This window comes from Cygnus atratus, chromosome 13, assembly GCF_013377495.2.
Source record: "Cygnus atratus isolate AKBS03 ecotype Queensland, Australia chromosome 13, CAtr_DNAZoo_HiC_assembly, whole genome shotgun sequence".
NCBI classification, from domain to species: Eukaryota; Metazoa; Chordata; class Aves; order Anseriformes; family Anatidae; genus Cygnus; species Cygnus atratus.
This window is the reverse complement of record NC_066374.1, coordinates 13127667-13144207: the sequence shown is the minus strand read 5'-3', so window position 1 is coordinate 13144207 and position 16541 is coordinate 13127667. Positions and strand designations below refer to the sequence as shown.

At 45.3% G+C, this 16541-nt stretch overlaps 1 protein-coding gene across 1 annotated transcript in view; it reads left to right on the top strand.

Moving 5' to 3' along the window:
- Positions 1-16541, top strand: part of GPC4 (glypican 4) — a 67959-nt gene that overhangs the window by 17410 nt on the left and 34008 nt on the right. Inside the window, exon 2 of the mRNA XM_035541354.2 lies at positions 12610-12768. Within this exon, the coding sequence (XP_035397247.1) occupies positions 12610-12768 (159 nt within the window). The remainder of the gene's footprint in view (positions 1-12609; positions 12769-16541) is intronic.

Genomic DNA, 16541 nt, shown 5'->3' with positions numbered 1-16541 from the left:
CCTTAGTAAATGTTTTGTGCACATCAGAAACAAAAGCACCAACATTTGCTTGTCAGAGCTAATAAAGTGTGCTTGGATCTTAATTTTTCTGCTTGATTTCACAAGGTAATTGAAACTTCCTTTTTTGCTGCAAGCTTTTTTCTTTTTTTTCCTTCTTCTTTCTCCTTTAAAGTTTTTAAAAGAACATCTTTTGGTCAGTGAGTTTATGGAATTTTGCTCAGGAGGCAGATGCAGTTCGAACTCACTGAACAAGTGATCACTCAAAGCTCACAGGACAAATCGCTTGTCTCTGCAAGTCATTTCTCCAAGTTGAAAAACACCTAGACCAAATAAACCTTGAACTAGAGGTTTTATAGGAGCTTTTGAGCATGTAAGTGAAGCTTTTGTAATCACGGTAATCTGATAAAACCTTAAAAAACAGGGGTCCCATAAAGAAAATAGTAGTTCCACTTGAGGTGATAAAAGCCACATCTGGCAAACTTTGCTTGCTACCTCCTGATGACCTGAGAGAGAGGCAAATAACCTCTGCTGGAGAGGCAAGGACGCTGTAGCCCTGTGCGGCGGTGCCGTGCCCAGCTGTGGGCACGCGGCCACCCAGCACCTGCCACTGGGCGGGCAAAATAGTTCATTTAAGAATGAAGCAGCGGCTTTTGAGGGAGGAACAAAGCATTTGTCAGTGGAGGAGAGGGGAAGGAGGCTGTGGTGGTGCTTTAGAGGCTGGCCGACTTGAGAGGTGTTTTCCTGCTGTTAGATGCAGCCCATCCTCTAGTTTGAGCTTGCAAATTGCACGAATATTATGTATTGTTATCCGCCCCTGAGTAAGCACCGCATATTGAGTTTTAGAGGTTAGAATAAGGAGGGGCTGCGTAATTGAAAACAAACAAACAGCAAAGACGAAAAAAGAAACATAAAACAGCAAACCCAAACCCACAAATAGAAAACAGACTTTCCAGATTGATTAGTTCAAATTTGTTTATTTGAAGTACCAAAAGTTAGCATCATCACTCTTTTGGGGTGTCTCTCAAATTTGGCAATATGTTGACCATGTGTTTTCAGATGATCTTTTCACAAGAAACTGTTTTTCTTTTTTTTTTTTTTTTTTGTTGGGGGGGGAGGGTGTTCTTGCCTTAAACATTGAATTGAAAGGAGTAGGGCAGACTGCGAAGACTAATTTGCAGTTTTGACATGCAGGTGCTGTTCTTGAAGGAATTATGCTCTGTAAAAACTTCTGTTTCAGGGAGGATTTTCCTTGGGTGTGTTAAAGAGCACTGAGTGTTTCCTGTAACTTCTAAGACATGCTACTGTTAACTTTTTTTCCGTGTCCCTGCTGGAAGCAGGTTTAAGAACAATAATACACTTACTGGCTTCAAGAGGAAGTGAAGAACTGAAATGAGCTGCTGATAAGGTCTAATTTTACTTTTGGTTCTCAGGGTGTTAGGACTGGAAGTTGTTTCCTACCTGCAGTAACAGATCAGTAGCTCAGCTGTAATAATTCACATATTTGGCTGAAACACCACTAAGCCCCCAGATGGAGGAATTACAGCTTCAGCCTATTAACTGTTGGCCATTAATGAGCCAGGTATAAATGCTGTGATTGTGCTTGAAATTTCTAAGCTGAATCCTCTGTATTTGATGTAAGAACGTCTCCTAAGGAAACTCAGTTAACTTCTCAGGGTTTTCACCTTTCCTCTTTGGGACGGAGTAGTACACTTCAGGTCATGCTGATACCATCTCATGCATTTGTGCTATCAAAGCTGGTGGAAGTTCCCCGCCGCTCAGGCAGCCCAGCTCCGATGTTCTCTCACATCCAGGCGCCTTGTTTATCTTTGACCAGAGGCTTGGATAAACTTCCAAAATAAATTAACATAGCAGTCCGCTCAGTCTCCTTTGGCGGAGGTTTTGCGGAGTGACTCAAACGTTATAAATATGAAAGCAGCTAGACTTCAAACACTTCTCTCGGACAAAGTTTTCACAGTTGTCTCCTATAGCGTGAAAGGAGAATGTTTCCTTGAAGCAAATCTTTATTTTATTTAATACTCCCCCCCCCCCCCCCCCCCCCTTCTCTATTCGCTTGCCTCTGGCCTGCACTCTCGCTTCACACCTGCCCTTCTGATGAAGAAGTAATGAGCAGAGATGGATCGGTGTGCCAGGACTGCAGCCCTTTGGGCTGGTGCAGCTCGAGCAGGAACCAAAGGTCAGGCTGCGGGCGGCGGAGGCTGGGCCTCCCTGCACTTGGGCAGCGCTCGCTCGCATGCAGGAATGCGGTAACAGGATTTAAAGGAAGCATACAGAACTAACGAGGATTAAGGCTAATTGTCTGCCCTGTTCCACGAAGGGTGACAGGATGTGGCCATGTGGGGAGTGATGCAGTAGGAAAATCCAGCGGTTACGGTCTCTTCACGGAGGACGTGCGTAGGCTTGGTAGGTTTGCTCTCTGTGTGAAGGAATGGAAAGTAGTAGCTTGGAAAGAGGGGGGGGAAAAAAAAAGAAATAAAGGTTCAGTTCTTCCTTCTCAAAGGTTTTGAGCATGTTGGAGCAAATATTTCTGCAGTTGGTAGCGGTACTCCAAGTGGATGATTCTCATCATGCCTGGGCTCTTTTTTCTTTTTTGCTGGTGTTGCAGAGCTGTCCCTCCGTGGGGAGGTGATGTCCCTCGGCTGCTAGGCTGTAGTGGTGGGGCTCAGCGCCAATGGAGGCCTCTCACTGATGGACCCTGTGTGCCAGCAAGTTCGTTTTGAGAAAAGACACGATGCTGTCAGAGGTGTTTTTTGGGGACCTTGCCTTCCCTTGCAGTTCAGGCTGGTCTCTAGTCTTGCAGAGGCCTCTGGTATCCCTCGGCTTGAATAAGTGGGGATTTGTGAGTGGATGGGCAGCATGCATGCATGCGTTCATTCCTCCTTGGTTCTTGGGCTTTAACCACTTTGAATAATGGCACCTAAAGCTCACCGTTTTGTCTCTTTGGAGTCTCTTAGTGGATGAGGCAGATGTGTGGTGGCAGGGGAGGGTGCCCTATTTTCTAGCATGGGATGGATTTTAGGTTACAGCTGGACTTGGCTACACTTGAAGCCTTAAAGCTTTTCATCTTTTTGTTTATACTTTCCCCAAGCAAGTCAGCGATGCTCTTGCACGTAGAGAAGATGGAGCGTTTCCCCTCAGTAGAGAGCTTTTGCTCACCTCTGTTTTTCCCCAGGGAAGGGTGGTTTTGGGTGCTGTGGCACGAGTGGCCAGTAGCTCATCCGGGTGCAGAAGCATGCCCCTCTGTGTCACCTGTGACTTTTGGGTGGCCCTAGCTGGTCCTGTCTCTCTGCAGAGCCCCTGCATGCCCTTCCTGAACAAGACCAGCCCTGTGAAAGGCAGGGTGGATTAGTACATGCTCAAGGATGGAAAAAAAATTACCCTGCCATTTTTCATGTGTCAGTGTATTTGTAGGCTGCCCTTTAACACAGTGCTTTGCAGTTTGGTGTAGGGACTTCTGTTTTTGTCCCCCTCTAGGAATTTTTGTTGCAGAACTGCTGCAAGCTCTGCAGTCTCTATTACAGGTCTTGCAACAGAGAATTAATCTCTCTGGAAGTTAACTAACGTCTTTCTCTCCTTCTCCAATTTATAGATTAGATTATTGTTTGTATAAAGTCCAGGGTATTTTTTTTTAATTTTACGTTAAGTCAAAAACAGGAAATGGTGGCTGATTTTCATGAGCTTTGTTTCTTATTTAAGGGATTACAAACATCTTTGGGGGCTTTCTTACATTTTTGCTTTTTGCTGCTGACTCACATGCCGCTATTACTTCTGTTCCTTTTGGGGCACTTCAGCACACGGACATGTTAGCTCCATTTTGAGTGATGGTGTGTGCTGGTTTTTGCTTCAACAGAACTTCACTTCTTTTGAGCCCGTGTGGCATCTGAGGGGCAGGGCACTGGGGGGCTGACCGCAGGGGCACAGCACTGCCAGAGCTGAGCCGAGCCAGCAGATGACCGGGCTGCTGGCACACACCGGACAGGCTGGGTGCATCTCACAAGAACCTACTGTGCGATTCTGAAGCATGGTTTTGTGCATCAAGGCTGGAATCAGCTATGTTTATAAAGGCGGCGGGGGGGGGGGGAAGAAGTAGAAGAGCTGTTGCCAACGTTGTATTCCTGTTTTTCTGCTGCCTGCCTGCGTGTGGTGCCACCCTGAACCGGCGAGCATCCTGGGGAGTGCGTGCTGGTGGGTCCGGGCAGCACAGGAGGAAAGGAGCTGGAAGTGTCACGGGAAAATATTGTTAGGAATGAAAAATATTCTAGTTCACATAAGTGTTTGTGGCAGAATCTGTTTGGGTTAAAAGCTGCTTTTTTGGCAAATATCCTGAATCTTTATGGAAAAAAACAGGCAGTTTTTTGGCTTTGTTTGCCTTCTTGATGGGGAATTTGAGGAAAAAATGAGAAGTCTTACAAAGAAAGTAACTGTCTCCAAGCCAGATCTCTTCTATTTACTGTTCCTTATGCCTGAGGTTTCAGTAATTCTGTGTATTTGCTGTTCCCAATGGATTCTCTTTTTTTTTCTTCCCAATTTAATTGCATAAAATCATACTCAGTGGTGATTTGATTTTTCTTTTTAGGGTGGTGGGGATGTGTGTTACCCCTTTAAGATCTGCTGGACAACTTTGTTGAATTAAGAAGTCTGATTACTGACTGTACACAGCTTTTTAATGGGTTTTATCACGACTATCTATTCTTGCCTTTTAGTGTACCCAGTATTACCAGCTGAAAGTGTCTGGCTCTCTAGTTGTTCTTAGTGGCCGGTGGAGGGACAGGGCCACTGCCTGTCTCAGCAATCCTGGAGACAGGTCTCCTGTGCGCTGTGTGCCTTGTCTTCCTCGCCTGAGAAGCTTTTGTTTGTTTTTCCATCACAAATTGCCCATTGTGTAACACATCTCTCATAAGGCATGTATACAGAGATGCATTATGAAAACTATTTCATGTCTAAAGAATTCAGTGATAATAAGGAGAATTTGCATTTCCCAGGTTCTCGCTCAGCAAAGTGAAGTGTTTTTTTTTGGTTTTGTTTTTTTAATTAAGAAACAACTCTTGGTTTTCATTGAAGGTTTCTGTCTTAGCAAGAGCCAGAGAGAATCCTCTAGTTAACCAGAGCTATTTTGCTCCCCAGGCTTGCTTAAATAATAAGTTTAATTATGTAGTGTTGTTTTTTTCTTCTCCTTGACTTATTTGTATATTCAGGTCTTTGTGTGGTTTCTCTCCCTTTTGATGTTTGCAGAAATGCATTATCTTCATCTGTCTGGTTTATGTTTGGTGTGCCACTAATTGACTCAATATCCTGTTTGTGGAAACGAAAGTACTCTATCTTAGCAGAGTTTTCCAAGGTGTAAAACCCTACAATACTCAGGCCACCCTGCCGGAGAGGAAGTCACTGTGGAAACGAAATTGCAGTGGTGTTTTTCCTCAGGTAAACAGGTTTTTGACTTGGAGCTGACTTGTGGGGCTGCAGATGGCATTTGTGCAGGGTGCCGGAGGCCTTCAGGTGAGGCTGGGGCAGCTTTTGGTGGCCTCCGTAGGTGCATCTGGACCTCACTCTTGCCCCAAGACAGAGCCTGGCAGGGTTAACTGGTTATGCTTCAGAGGCGGCTGAGGAGACAGGCAGGCTTTCTTCTTGTTTTGGTTGAAGAGCTGCATTAGTATCCTGGGATGCCCTGTAGTCACGCTGGCCTCAGTGGCAGTGGCCTAGGCTTAGTTGTTCAGGGACATGGCCCTGTCATCAACTGGAAGACGAGCACTACTGTCACAATTTGGACTCAGACGGGTAGAAGGCAAGGGCCCGCTTTGTGTTCTAAGTTGCTCTTTCCAGAACAAAATTAAGGCTCCTAATGTGCATTTGGCTTAATGTACACGACGCACACACATAAATCTCTCTTGTTCTTTTCGGTCCCTGACCCTCTTGGCAGTAAATTTGTGAACCTGAAGCTGTCAACAAAGCAAAATGGAAAAATAAAAGCTAGACAGACCCTGGTTGTGTACATACCTACAGTTACTTAAAATATCACACGATGGAAATAATTAGGATTACTTGTTGTGTTGAGCAGAGGTATGTCACTGAGGTATTGTGTGCGCTGGCATTCCCCACGCCTGCAAGATGGATTAGCAGCTGAGTTAACAGATGCAGTAAAGCTTGACCGAAAATAGTTCACTGTTGTTAAGCGTAGGTGAAAGGGCTTTGGTTTGGGTATCAAAGAGTGTGTTTTGACTACTTGACAAGTTTGCAAAAAGTCATTTCAATATTATAAGCTTTCTCTGTGAGTCTGGGGAATTTTTCTGTGCCATTAGAGTAATCAGCAAAAAGCTGAAACACACATTGATTAATAACCTAAGTGTGGAAGCGCATGGGAAACAAGTGGTTTTAATATTAATAAGGCAAATAAACCATTTATATAAAACGGCTGCTAATTGAGTGGGATGTTAAATACACTGCATGCTGGCATACGCTGCCAAATTTCTGTACTTTCATAACCCGGCTATGTGTGACCATGTCTTCTGGCTTTAAAAACTGCTGGGTGGCTGGAAGAAGGGGTGGACAAACGGCTGTGGTGGCTGGATGGAGGGCAGGGCTTTCGGGGCTGTGAAAGGGCTGGCACCTGGCCCGAGGGTGATGCTGGCTGCAGATCTGGCTGCAGACCACGGTGAGGATCTGGGTTTGGGTTTGCTTCTTCTGGTGCCTTTTGGGTTTCAAATCCCAGGAAGAATTGCGAAAGGAGAAGAAAGGAAAGCTGCGTCTGGTTGTGTGATGGTGGCCTTTAGGATGGGAAGCGATTCACATCAGAAATGGGGCTTGTCATTTTCTGTCTGATGGTGAGAAATATGGGTAGGTGGCTGCACGCAGCACTCTTGGTGGAAGTGAGCAGGCTACATTTGAAATTGTGGTAGCACCATGTGCTCAGGAGCATCGCGGGAGATGTGGTCTGAATGTCCCAGCCTGGTCTGACCCGCTGTGACCAGAGGGTACTGACAGCGCTGCATCATCTGCAGGATGAGAGCTCAGAAACTTCTAATTCCACTGCCCATGGTGGACGCGTTGCCTCCGTTAGCAGGATCTCAGTGCTGTTTTACATCTCTTCCTTCCTGGCACGCGACCATCTCTGCAGGAGTATCCTCCCTAGGAAAATAAACACAAGTGCCGCAGCAGCACTGCTTTAAAGCAAGCAGAGAAGTCTGACCAAGCGTTGGAAAAGGAAAGCTCGGATAAGAGCCATCAACTAAAAATTCAAGTTTGCTGCTTATACTAGGCAACATGCATGCCTTGAAGCATTGTGCATATGTGAGGCAGTCTGGGAGGATTCTCTACAGTTGCTTTGGGTGTGTGGTATACCCCAGAGCAGGATTTTTTTTTTTTTTTACCCTCCCTTTGGTATTTGCAACTTAATGTCATTTCACCTACAAGTATTTCAGTGCCAGGCCACTATGTGTTTTTGTAGCGCTTTTCATCAGTGAATATCTAAAAGCACCACAGGCAGTGACCAGAGCGACCCAGCCTTGCTGTGGCTGGGGCTGTGCCGTATGCGGCCGTGCCCACGGCACGTGGGCATTACGGCACCACTGCGGCAGGCAGGCGAGAGCTCCTGGGCTGTTCCTGCACCCCCAGCTCCTTTTATAGCCAGGAAAACCGGGAAGCTTCTGGTAGTTGGGGTATTTTAGAAGCGATCGAGTTGGGTGAACAGTTCGATAGCCTTGTCTTTCTCAATGACTCTGCCGGAGTCGATTGCACGCTCACACTTTTCTTTATTCTTCTCGTCTCTTGTTAATGTGGGGCTGGAGCAGCGGAGCCGTGCTCAGGGGTGATGCTAGTGTTTCTTGTCATCTTTGTTGGGGGTTTTGCAAAGCCTCAGTAGCATGTCAATTATATATGATGGGTGGAAGCCTAATATTCTGTGATAATTAGAACGTAAGTCTAGTGTGAAATCGGATTAGAGTCCGGCATTACAGTCCGGGATTCCTTTTGTAGTCGGTTCAGAGGAAGTCATAAAGCTCTTTTAAAGATGACACGAGCTGATGTATGCTAGAGGGCAGAGGCAGGGTGCGAGGCTGAGGTGGTGGTGGCCCTGCTCGCCCCTCTCCCGGGGCAGCATTTGTTCCCATGTGCAGAAACGGGCTGCGGTAAGCTGGGCTGCTGGAGCATTGGGCAGTGAAGTCCAAGAGTAACATCTCTGCCATAAAGTGCTTTTGGCTTGTTCGCTGAGCTGCAAAGAAGGGCCGGACTGTGCGCAGGAGAGTTTTCAAGAAATAATACCCCCTGCCTCCCAGCTAACTGCTCCCGAAAGTTTAGCTGTTTTTCCAGCCAGATGTATTTGCAGTATGTACTTGGTCAAGGCAATTAGAAGCAGGGTGGGAATGGCATGTTAGCCTGGAAGTCCAGAAACAACATTTTGAAAAGGTCTTGGAAAATTGTTTGGTGAAGGGAATTGCTTTTCAGGATAATGGAGCCCCTGAGTTTGCACTGCACACTTACTCATTCGATGAAAGCATGTTTTCCAACGCTTTGCAAAATAGTTACTTGATTTGGAAGAAACTCCGCGTGCTTGGAGTCTGCTAAATGTGGCGTTTCTGTAATGGCTTAAATCATAAGTTTGTAAGATTACCTTTCTGAGTAAATTTCCTTAGATTTGCAGATGGTAACACTGTGTACCATTGCATTTCTATGTTTAACCTCACCTTCCATTCCCCAGAGGTGTACTGTTAACTAGCCAAGGAGCAAAGTTCTTTTATCATTTCGGTCCATCGCTTCTCTCTATATAGAATGTAATTCTCTCTATATTACATCTAATATAAGATAGAGAGAAGGTTTTGCTGCAACAGGCCATGGAAGAGATCTGCTGCAAGTAAGTCCTTGAGAAGTTGCAGGTATGGTGTGCGTATGCAGTAAATATTTCAAGTAGTTCTCTGCTACTTAAGCTCTTTTTGCCATGCAGCCCCTGATGTGAGGATTGCAAACCCTGCCAAACGATTCAAGAAAAAGCATAACTTGAAAGGAAGCTGTGGCAGAGTTATATTTTGCTGTGCTCATATGGTGATAAATTACAAAAGCAGCAGTGTCTTTAGCAATCAACAGTAGATGAAGAGTTGCCTTGTATGGGCATTGTTTGATGAGTTTTAACTTGAGAAATAATTATTGCCGAATGTGTCCTTGACAATGAGCGCACACAATGAGTGTTCTTTATATAATGTACATAAACTTTGGATATCTGCTTAAGTGGACCTAAACACTCGTATTTTTTGCTCCTTTTTCTTAGAGGAGTCCTCGCTGCCCGCAGGAAGAACTGGGAGCGCTGTCTTCACCCTGAGCTCCAGGTTGCTGTGCGCTGGGTGGCGAAGCGTGCCTGTGCTCGTTTGGAGCGCTGGCAGCGGCTGCTTGCCAGGTTTTAAGGTTCTCATTCCTGTGTGCCAGGCGTCTCGCACTGCCGCGCTCAGACGCATTTGTCTGGCAGCACCGTGCTTTGGTGTGTGTCCGAGGAGATGCAGGCTGGTCTCGACGCTGTGGCCGCTCACTTCCAGGGTGGGAGGCGATGCAGCATTGGGATGTCGTGCTGCTCTCCCTGCACACTTGTGCATGGGAGTGACCCCTGTGCATGAAGGCTGCACGGAGGAAGGGAGCACAGAGCCCTGCTAGCTGATGTGAAGCGAAAGCTAGAAATGAGATTCCTTGCAAGCTATCAGTGCCTGTTGCTTCGCTCACGTGAGGGGTACAGAGGTGCTAAGGACAACCCTGCAGGAAAGCAGGAGCTTCAATTGATTTCCCATTGGTATCTTCCACTGTGGCATAAGGAAGCTGTAATAAAAGCAGCCCACAGTCCTAAACTTTCGGGTTTTTACCACTGGGTAATGCAGTGCATCCTCCCCCTGCTTTAGCACTTAGTAGCAGGAGCTCCTCAGCTCCAGACAGAGCTAATTCTTGATCACAAGCCAAGACCACATAGTGCTGACATGACTGAGAAATATCTTCCATAATTAGATTGCTTGGTCATTCATTTTTGAATGACTGAGTTGCAGTTTGGAGCATAATTTCTCAATGCTCAACCAAATAGTAAATCAAGCTTGCACAGATCCTGTCAGTAGTGTTCTCCTTGCTTGGCTTTGCAGTGTGTACCAAAGAAGCACTGTGCAAATCTGATCAAAGAAAGACAACTTTGCTTTGTAATGTTAGCTCCTGATCTAGTACTCTGAAATATAAAACAATATAACGTAATGGAAAAAGGCATTGTCAAATAGGCGGGATTCTAACTTCAGTTTAGTAGTGTAAATAGATACAAAACTGTTCCTTGTACTTATGAAATATGTTGGGCTTTTTATGTTTTTTTTTATCAATAAATAAATTGGAGTAGCTGTTAGAGATGGCTGCTGAGGGGATCCCAAGGCATCTGTGGACAACTTCAGAGTGTCTGTGAAATGTAACAAGGAAAAGAAACCCTGCTGTCAGTAGGCTTGAGTTTGCCAAGTAGGGTAGAGGTGTACCCCTCCAGCACGAAATAAAATAGGAGTATGTAAATTGTAATCACCAAAGAAGGGAATCCTTGATGAAAACGGTACTGAAATAATGAAGTGCGTTTCAGGTAAGGTATTTCCAACATAGTCCCCCTCCATCAGAAATTTAGAAAGAGTTTCAAGAGTTTTGAAATTAAATTATTTTGACGCGTCAAAACAAGCCGTGGCTGTAGCAGTAATTATCGTATCCTTGCCATTAATGTGTTTTCCGTTGTGTCAAAGAGGCTTAGTTCTGTATTGGAATCCGAGCACAGGGATGCAAAAAGAAATAGCGTGGCTTTGCCTGGGGAGGCAGGTTTGTTAGAGAGGTGTTGTGTTCCCGATGGCTTTGCCTGATGCTGTTGAGTTGCCAGCTGGTGCTGGCTGCAGCGTTTACAACCTGTGCTTGTAAATCGCTGAGGCGGATTTGGTGGGCAGGATCTAAAAATCCTGGGTGCACCTCTTCCTCCGTGCTAAGTGGCTGATCAAGCTGAGCACGGCCATCGGTGGCGGAGGCAGTGCCACGGGGCTCTGCGTGCCCAGGCTCAGCTTGGCGTTGTGACTGCCTCACCTCCCCTCGCTTTAACACATCGTGCTTGCCACAGGAGGTGATCCTGGGAGGAAGAGGAATGCGCAAAAGGGAAGGAAAAAAATGGCTGTAAGGAGATAGTAAGTTTTTTCTTTGTTTTCTGAAAGCTGTCTAAGCAGCGCTATTTCCTGTAACAGTCTTGGAGATTCCCATAATTCACAAGCAGTCAACAATCCTGTGCAATAAATTAGTTGTGGCAGAATTATCAATTGGTCAAGGTCTCTCTGTAATGCCAGAGAAAACAAACAAACCCTGTAGTGCCAAAGGAAAATAGGTTTAGGAGAAGAGGTTGTTAGGATGAAGTGTACGTGTTTGTGTAAATAATGTGTATAAGTTGTTTCTTTTTTTTTTTTAAAGTACCGTAAGTGTCTGAAAGGAGAGAGGCTAATGTTTTTAGGCAAGAAAGTCATGCAAAGTGAACTGGAGGTTGAATAGCTGGGCAGATCATGCAGCTGTGGGACCAGGTGCTTGCACTAGGCTGGCAGAGGAACAACTGCTTGTGTTGGTCTTGGGCTTTTGTTTTGCTCAGTACCAATATTGCTTTCATTTCTCTACAAACACTTCTAATGCTTTAGCAAGTCAGATAGTTATATGGTTCATAGCCTGTTGTGAAGAGATTTTCTGGGCAGTGGGTTGCCGAGTCCCCTGCAGCTCTTGGGGTGAGTCTTGGTGAGCCTTGGCAGTGCTGGAGGTTGCTGCTGGCTTTCGGGGTGCGAGCAAGTAGGGTGTAGACTTCTCCTCTCCATCCCTTTCCGTGGGCTGAAGGTTAGGGTTTGGCAGCAGGATGTGAAACTGGGGGGGATCGCAGCAGCTTGCATGTAGTTGGTGTCTTCTAAAATACTGTCTGACTTGGAAGTAGGAGCTGCTCGTCTTAACTGCTTGTTTTGGTCATTATCTTTCAAGGTGAAGGAAGAAAATTGTTTGAATTCTCCAAAACAAACACCCAGTTTCACCCAAGATGATGACAGAAAGCTGTAAAATTAAAAGTCGGAAATGTAAAGCCTTGTGATAAGTAGTTGCATAAAACAAATTTATTTTGATATCAGTGATAACTGTGATTCTGAGAAAGAATACTTCTCCAGTGATAACTGGAGGCGGGGATGAAGAATAAATGGTCTATCTGTGCAAAAAGGACCATTGTGATTGATATTGTATTATGAATTAACTGAGTGAATTGAAAGTAATTACAATACTCAGCAGAAACTTCACGGAAGATATCATAGTGTAGACAGGTCAAATTGCTGGTTCTTCAGATTATACTGTGCAAGATGAGTATCTGTTCATTCAGTTTATTAACTGAATAAATAAGAGGACACTTCTTAATGTTCTTGCAGGATGATAAGTCATGGTATTTATATGTGTTGCTATAAAGCTCTTTTGCAGAATTAAGTTCTGATGTGCCAGAGCCTAACAGGAGCATCTCAAGAAAAGATGATGTGGCTGTGGGGCCTTGCGAGCTGAACTTTTTGCGTTGCGTAGGGAATTCTTCTAACTTGGGATGTTTTCTTCTCTGCTTTTCAGGTGACCACTTGAAAGTCTGCTCGCAAGCCTACACATGCTGCTCTCAAGAAATGGAAGAGAAGTACAGTCAACAGAGTAAACACGACTTCAGAAATGCCGTTGTAGAGCTTAGCAATCACTTACAAACAATGTTTAGTTCTCGATACAAGAAGTTTGATGGTAAGTGCAGAGACCTTGAACTTGATCTCCTTTGCATAAAATTACAAAAAAAAAATCCCATCCTGTTGTTCTGTATGCAATTGTTCTCTGCCTCCCCCTTTGCTGGAGAAGTTCATGACTCACGGTGGTGAGGGTAGAGCATGGCTTGTTTTGCAATCCCATGTGAGAGTAATATTTGCTGATTATGGTTGTTTGTTTCCTAAAGAGAGATTTCTCTGATTATTCTTTCGAAAAACTGTTTTGCTGTTAGATTGCAGTTAGTTTTGTTTGCATATCCTCACAGTGCATGTAATTGTAATGTGCACATCTCACAGCTCTGATCCACAAAAATGCTGATCTTCCTCGGTCTGTTATGAACCAACATGATTTGTATCCATCTCACTTAGCCTTTAGGGCTAAGTAAAGCAGCAAGTAAATACAGGGTTGTCTTTGCACAGAGGCTGAAGGTTCAACTGTGATGCAGGGTCAGAAGCAAAATGAACCAAGTCTCGGCTGAGTTCCCATTGCTCAAGTGACACCAGCTACTGACTGATAAGCAAATGTCTGGTCTCAGCATTGCCTTCAGATCAGCGAAGGCTGATCTTCAGGGGCTGCACTCTCCCCTTACCTTGATGGAAGAAACTCCTGCAGGTAGCTGCCACACACCTGTGCCAGTGTCCTATATTCACTGCGTGCCCCAGCAGCCCCTTAACAGGGATGGAGTAGTAGGGTGTCAGGCTCCTGCCTGGGCTGTCTTTGTTGGCTGCAGCGATGAGCTGACACCTAGTTAGATGTGGAAATATCTGATTAGTTAGGTGGGCTGGGTTGCCAGGACTTGTGTTGTGCCCATACAGCTTCATTTCCACTTGGTAGTAGAGGGTGATTCCACTGCATAGTTCCTCTGGACTTGTTCTCCCTTGTTCAGTCACTAGAAAATCCATGTTGAACCAATACCCTGAAGTTTGTGTCTTGAACCTACCAGGGACCTCCTCTTTGCTGCTGCAGCAGGTAGCAGACCCTTTCTTTCAAAGGATGTTGGCACTTGGGCAGACAAAAAAGTCCCTGGGTGTGAAATTGCAGTGAGTCAAAGTGAAATTATGCAATCATCTTGATAGCATCTAAATCTACCAGCTAAATATTTCCCTCTTAACCTCTGTTGTCTCTACCTGCTGGTACACCAAAGGGGTGATAGAGAGAGAACCAAAGTGTCTAGACTTGCAAGCTTATTAAACGCAGAACAAGACACTTAATGAAATCCAGCCCATAGATAAGCCCTTTCAAAGAGGCCAGAGGAACAGCATCTGCTTCACCTTAAATGAATGACAAGGCTGCTTAAAATGCTGCACTGAAAACAAAGAGCATGCCCGGTTCACTGTATTAGCATCTCTGACGTGGTGCAGACGTATTGTTAGGTGTGTCTGCTTGTTTTTATGGTGAGAGATGGCTGCAGGGCTGCATGATGGCAGGGGGGTGTAAGGCTAAGCTGGATACCTCTCAAAGCATAATGTTTCAAAATGGGGGAGATTTTGGTAGGGAGCCCTGCAAAGCTGTTCTGTTTGTGCTATGTGGTTCTTCTGTCAGCACCTCTCAGCGTGCCTGCTGCTGGTCTCAACACTGTGGCTCCTCTGATCTTAACCCTGGAAGTCCTTGAAAGGCAAATTTGGAAGGGGATGCTGTGATCCTGTTCCTGGAAGCTAGATTTGCTGTACCCAGCCTGTCCCTGAAGCATGTTTCTCTGCTCTTTATGAAACTAATGAAGGAGAACTAGCAACCTCCTCAGCTTGTCCCAAGCCTAATGGCCCATCTTTGAGCATTTGATAATATCAGATCTAAATCTTCGTTTGCTGTAGACAAAGCTGATTTAAGGATTTTTTTTTTTTTAATCTTACCTGGGGTGGAAGAGATTAACTGATTACTATCCTCCATCATTTACCTCTTGGAAGACTTTTAATCATGACTGCTTCCCTCCCACTGACCGAGTCACCTGGAGGCTGAATGCACTCAGTTCCCAGGAGCACTGTTGGTGGTGGCTGAGAAGTCTCCCTCGGAGGTTCTCAGATTCTGTGCAAAAAAATGGCAAGCTTTTGGAGTGCTGTGCTTAGACTGCTTTGGTGTTTTTGCATGTTTGTTTTAAGAGAGCATCCAATGGACTGATAGGCTGTTTGAGGTGGTTGTTTCCTCGGTACAGTCCCTATGCTTGGTCACCTGGTCAGGTGTGTTCTGATTTTTCCTTGCATGCTTGATTTCTCCTTGTCATATCTCCCTTGGGAGGGGCATTCCTTTTCCTGTTTCTGGACCAATACTACAGTTTTCCAACACTTCTCTGAGTTTGGTCTGGCTTTTCTTCCCCTAGGATGTGGCAATCCTTTCCTTTATGGGCTCTGCAAGGATTCCTTTATCCAAGTGGTTAATGATAGCCTTGGGTGGAGTGGAGGCTGGGAGACTGCTGGGACACTGCTTTAAGATACCCTTCCAGTTTGATGCCCCTAATGATTGTATTTTGGGTGTAACTCTGCATCTTGGTACACTCCAAACATTGTTTCAGTCGAAGTAAACTGGAAAGTCGAAGTAACTGGAAAGAGGAAGTTGAATGGGACATGACTCCAATTTGAGGTGCCTTGACAGTTACTTTGATGTAACGGGCCCAGCCTAGAGGAGAGGGAGATGATCAAGACCCATGTGTCTGTCCTGACCTCTGGGGATAAGATTTGAAAAGCACACGATCCCCTTCCAAAGCTCTTCCTTTGCATGGGCCCTTGCTTTGATTTTTAGCATTTGGAGCTCTTTAGGGCTACCTCATTAGCAGTAGCCAAATCCATTCAAATGAAAGTAAAGCTGACAGAAAATCAGCCATGCATCTTCCTTTTTAACAAGAAATCATCTAGGCTGTGTGGCTAGACTGAACAGGCAAGATGAGTTATTGTGGAGACCTAAATTCACTTGATTTCACTGGTCTCCCAGCAAGTGGAACAACCCCTCCTCTTGCAGGGCAACGTCATGGGTGCTTTGGCGAGAGCGCTTGCAGCTCTCTTGTGCCAAGAAGCAACTGTGACCCCCAGCTCTCTGGCAGTCTGTGGTGTGGGTTCCCTGGCTGCTAATCTCTTAGCTTTGACACTCAGGTCTGAGAGGAGAGGCAAACCCGTGCTGCCTCCTTTATGTGCTTGACCTTTGCAGCAGTTGCCAGCGTAAAAGGACAGTTGAAGTGGCAGCACGTCCTTTGGATGGAGGCTGTAACGCATTGTGGCTGTTGGAGTGTTTGCATCAGCTGTTGCTCAAGCTCTGCATGCTTTCCTAACGGTTGCCAGAATAGCTCTGATCCGACACCAAAGCCATACACTTCGGCAGTGGATTATCTCCTCTTAATCAGGAGTATCGAACAAATTTCTGATTATCCGTCCTCACGTGGCTGACCAGAAGTCACTTCAGCTCCAAATACGTAATTGTACAGCATCAGATCCTTCTGTGCGTGTTTGGTTTGCAGACACTGGGAGAAGACCAAAGCTTTAGAGTCCAGTATCTTGCATATCCTGTCTAACTATTTTCTTACAGTACAGTTCTGTGTGCTCCCAGGGTTCTCTCCTGTTGTAATTCAAATCGCTAGCCCAATCCCAGTCTAGCAGCAAAGTATATATTTTCAGCAGTAAGCGACATGCATTTTTAATAACATATATGCACGCACACACGTATATACTTTAGGTATTGTTGGATTTTCTGTTGGCAGATATTTTTAAGGTGAAGATATGCTGTTTTTTCCTGGCATATGTGGTCTCAGATGGATGTTTATAGACTTCACT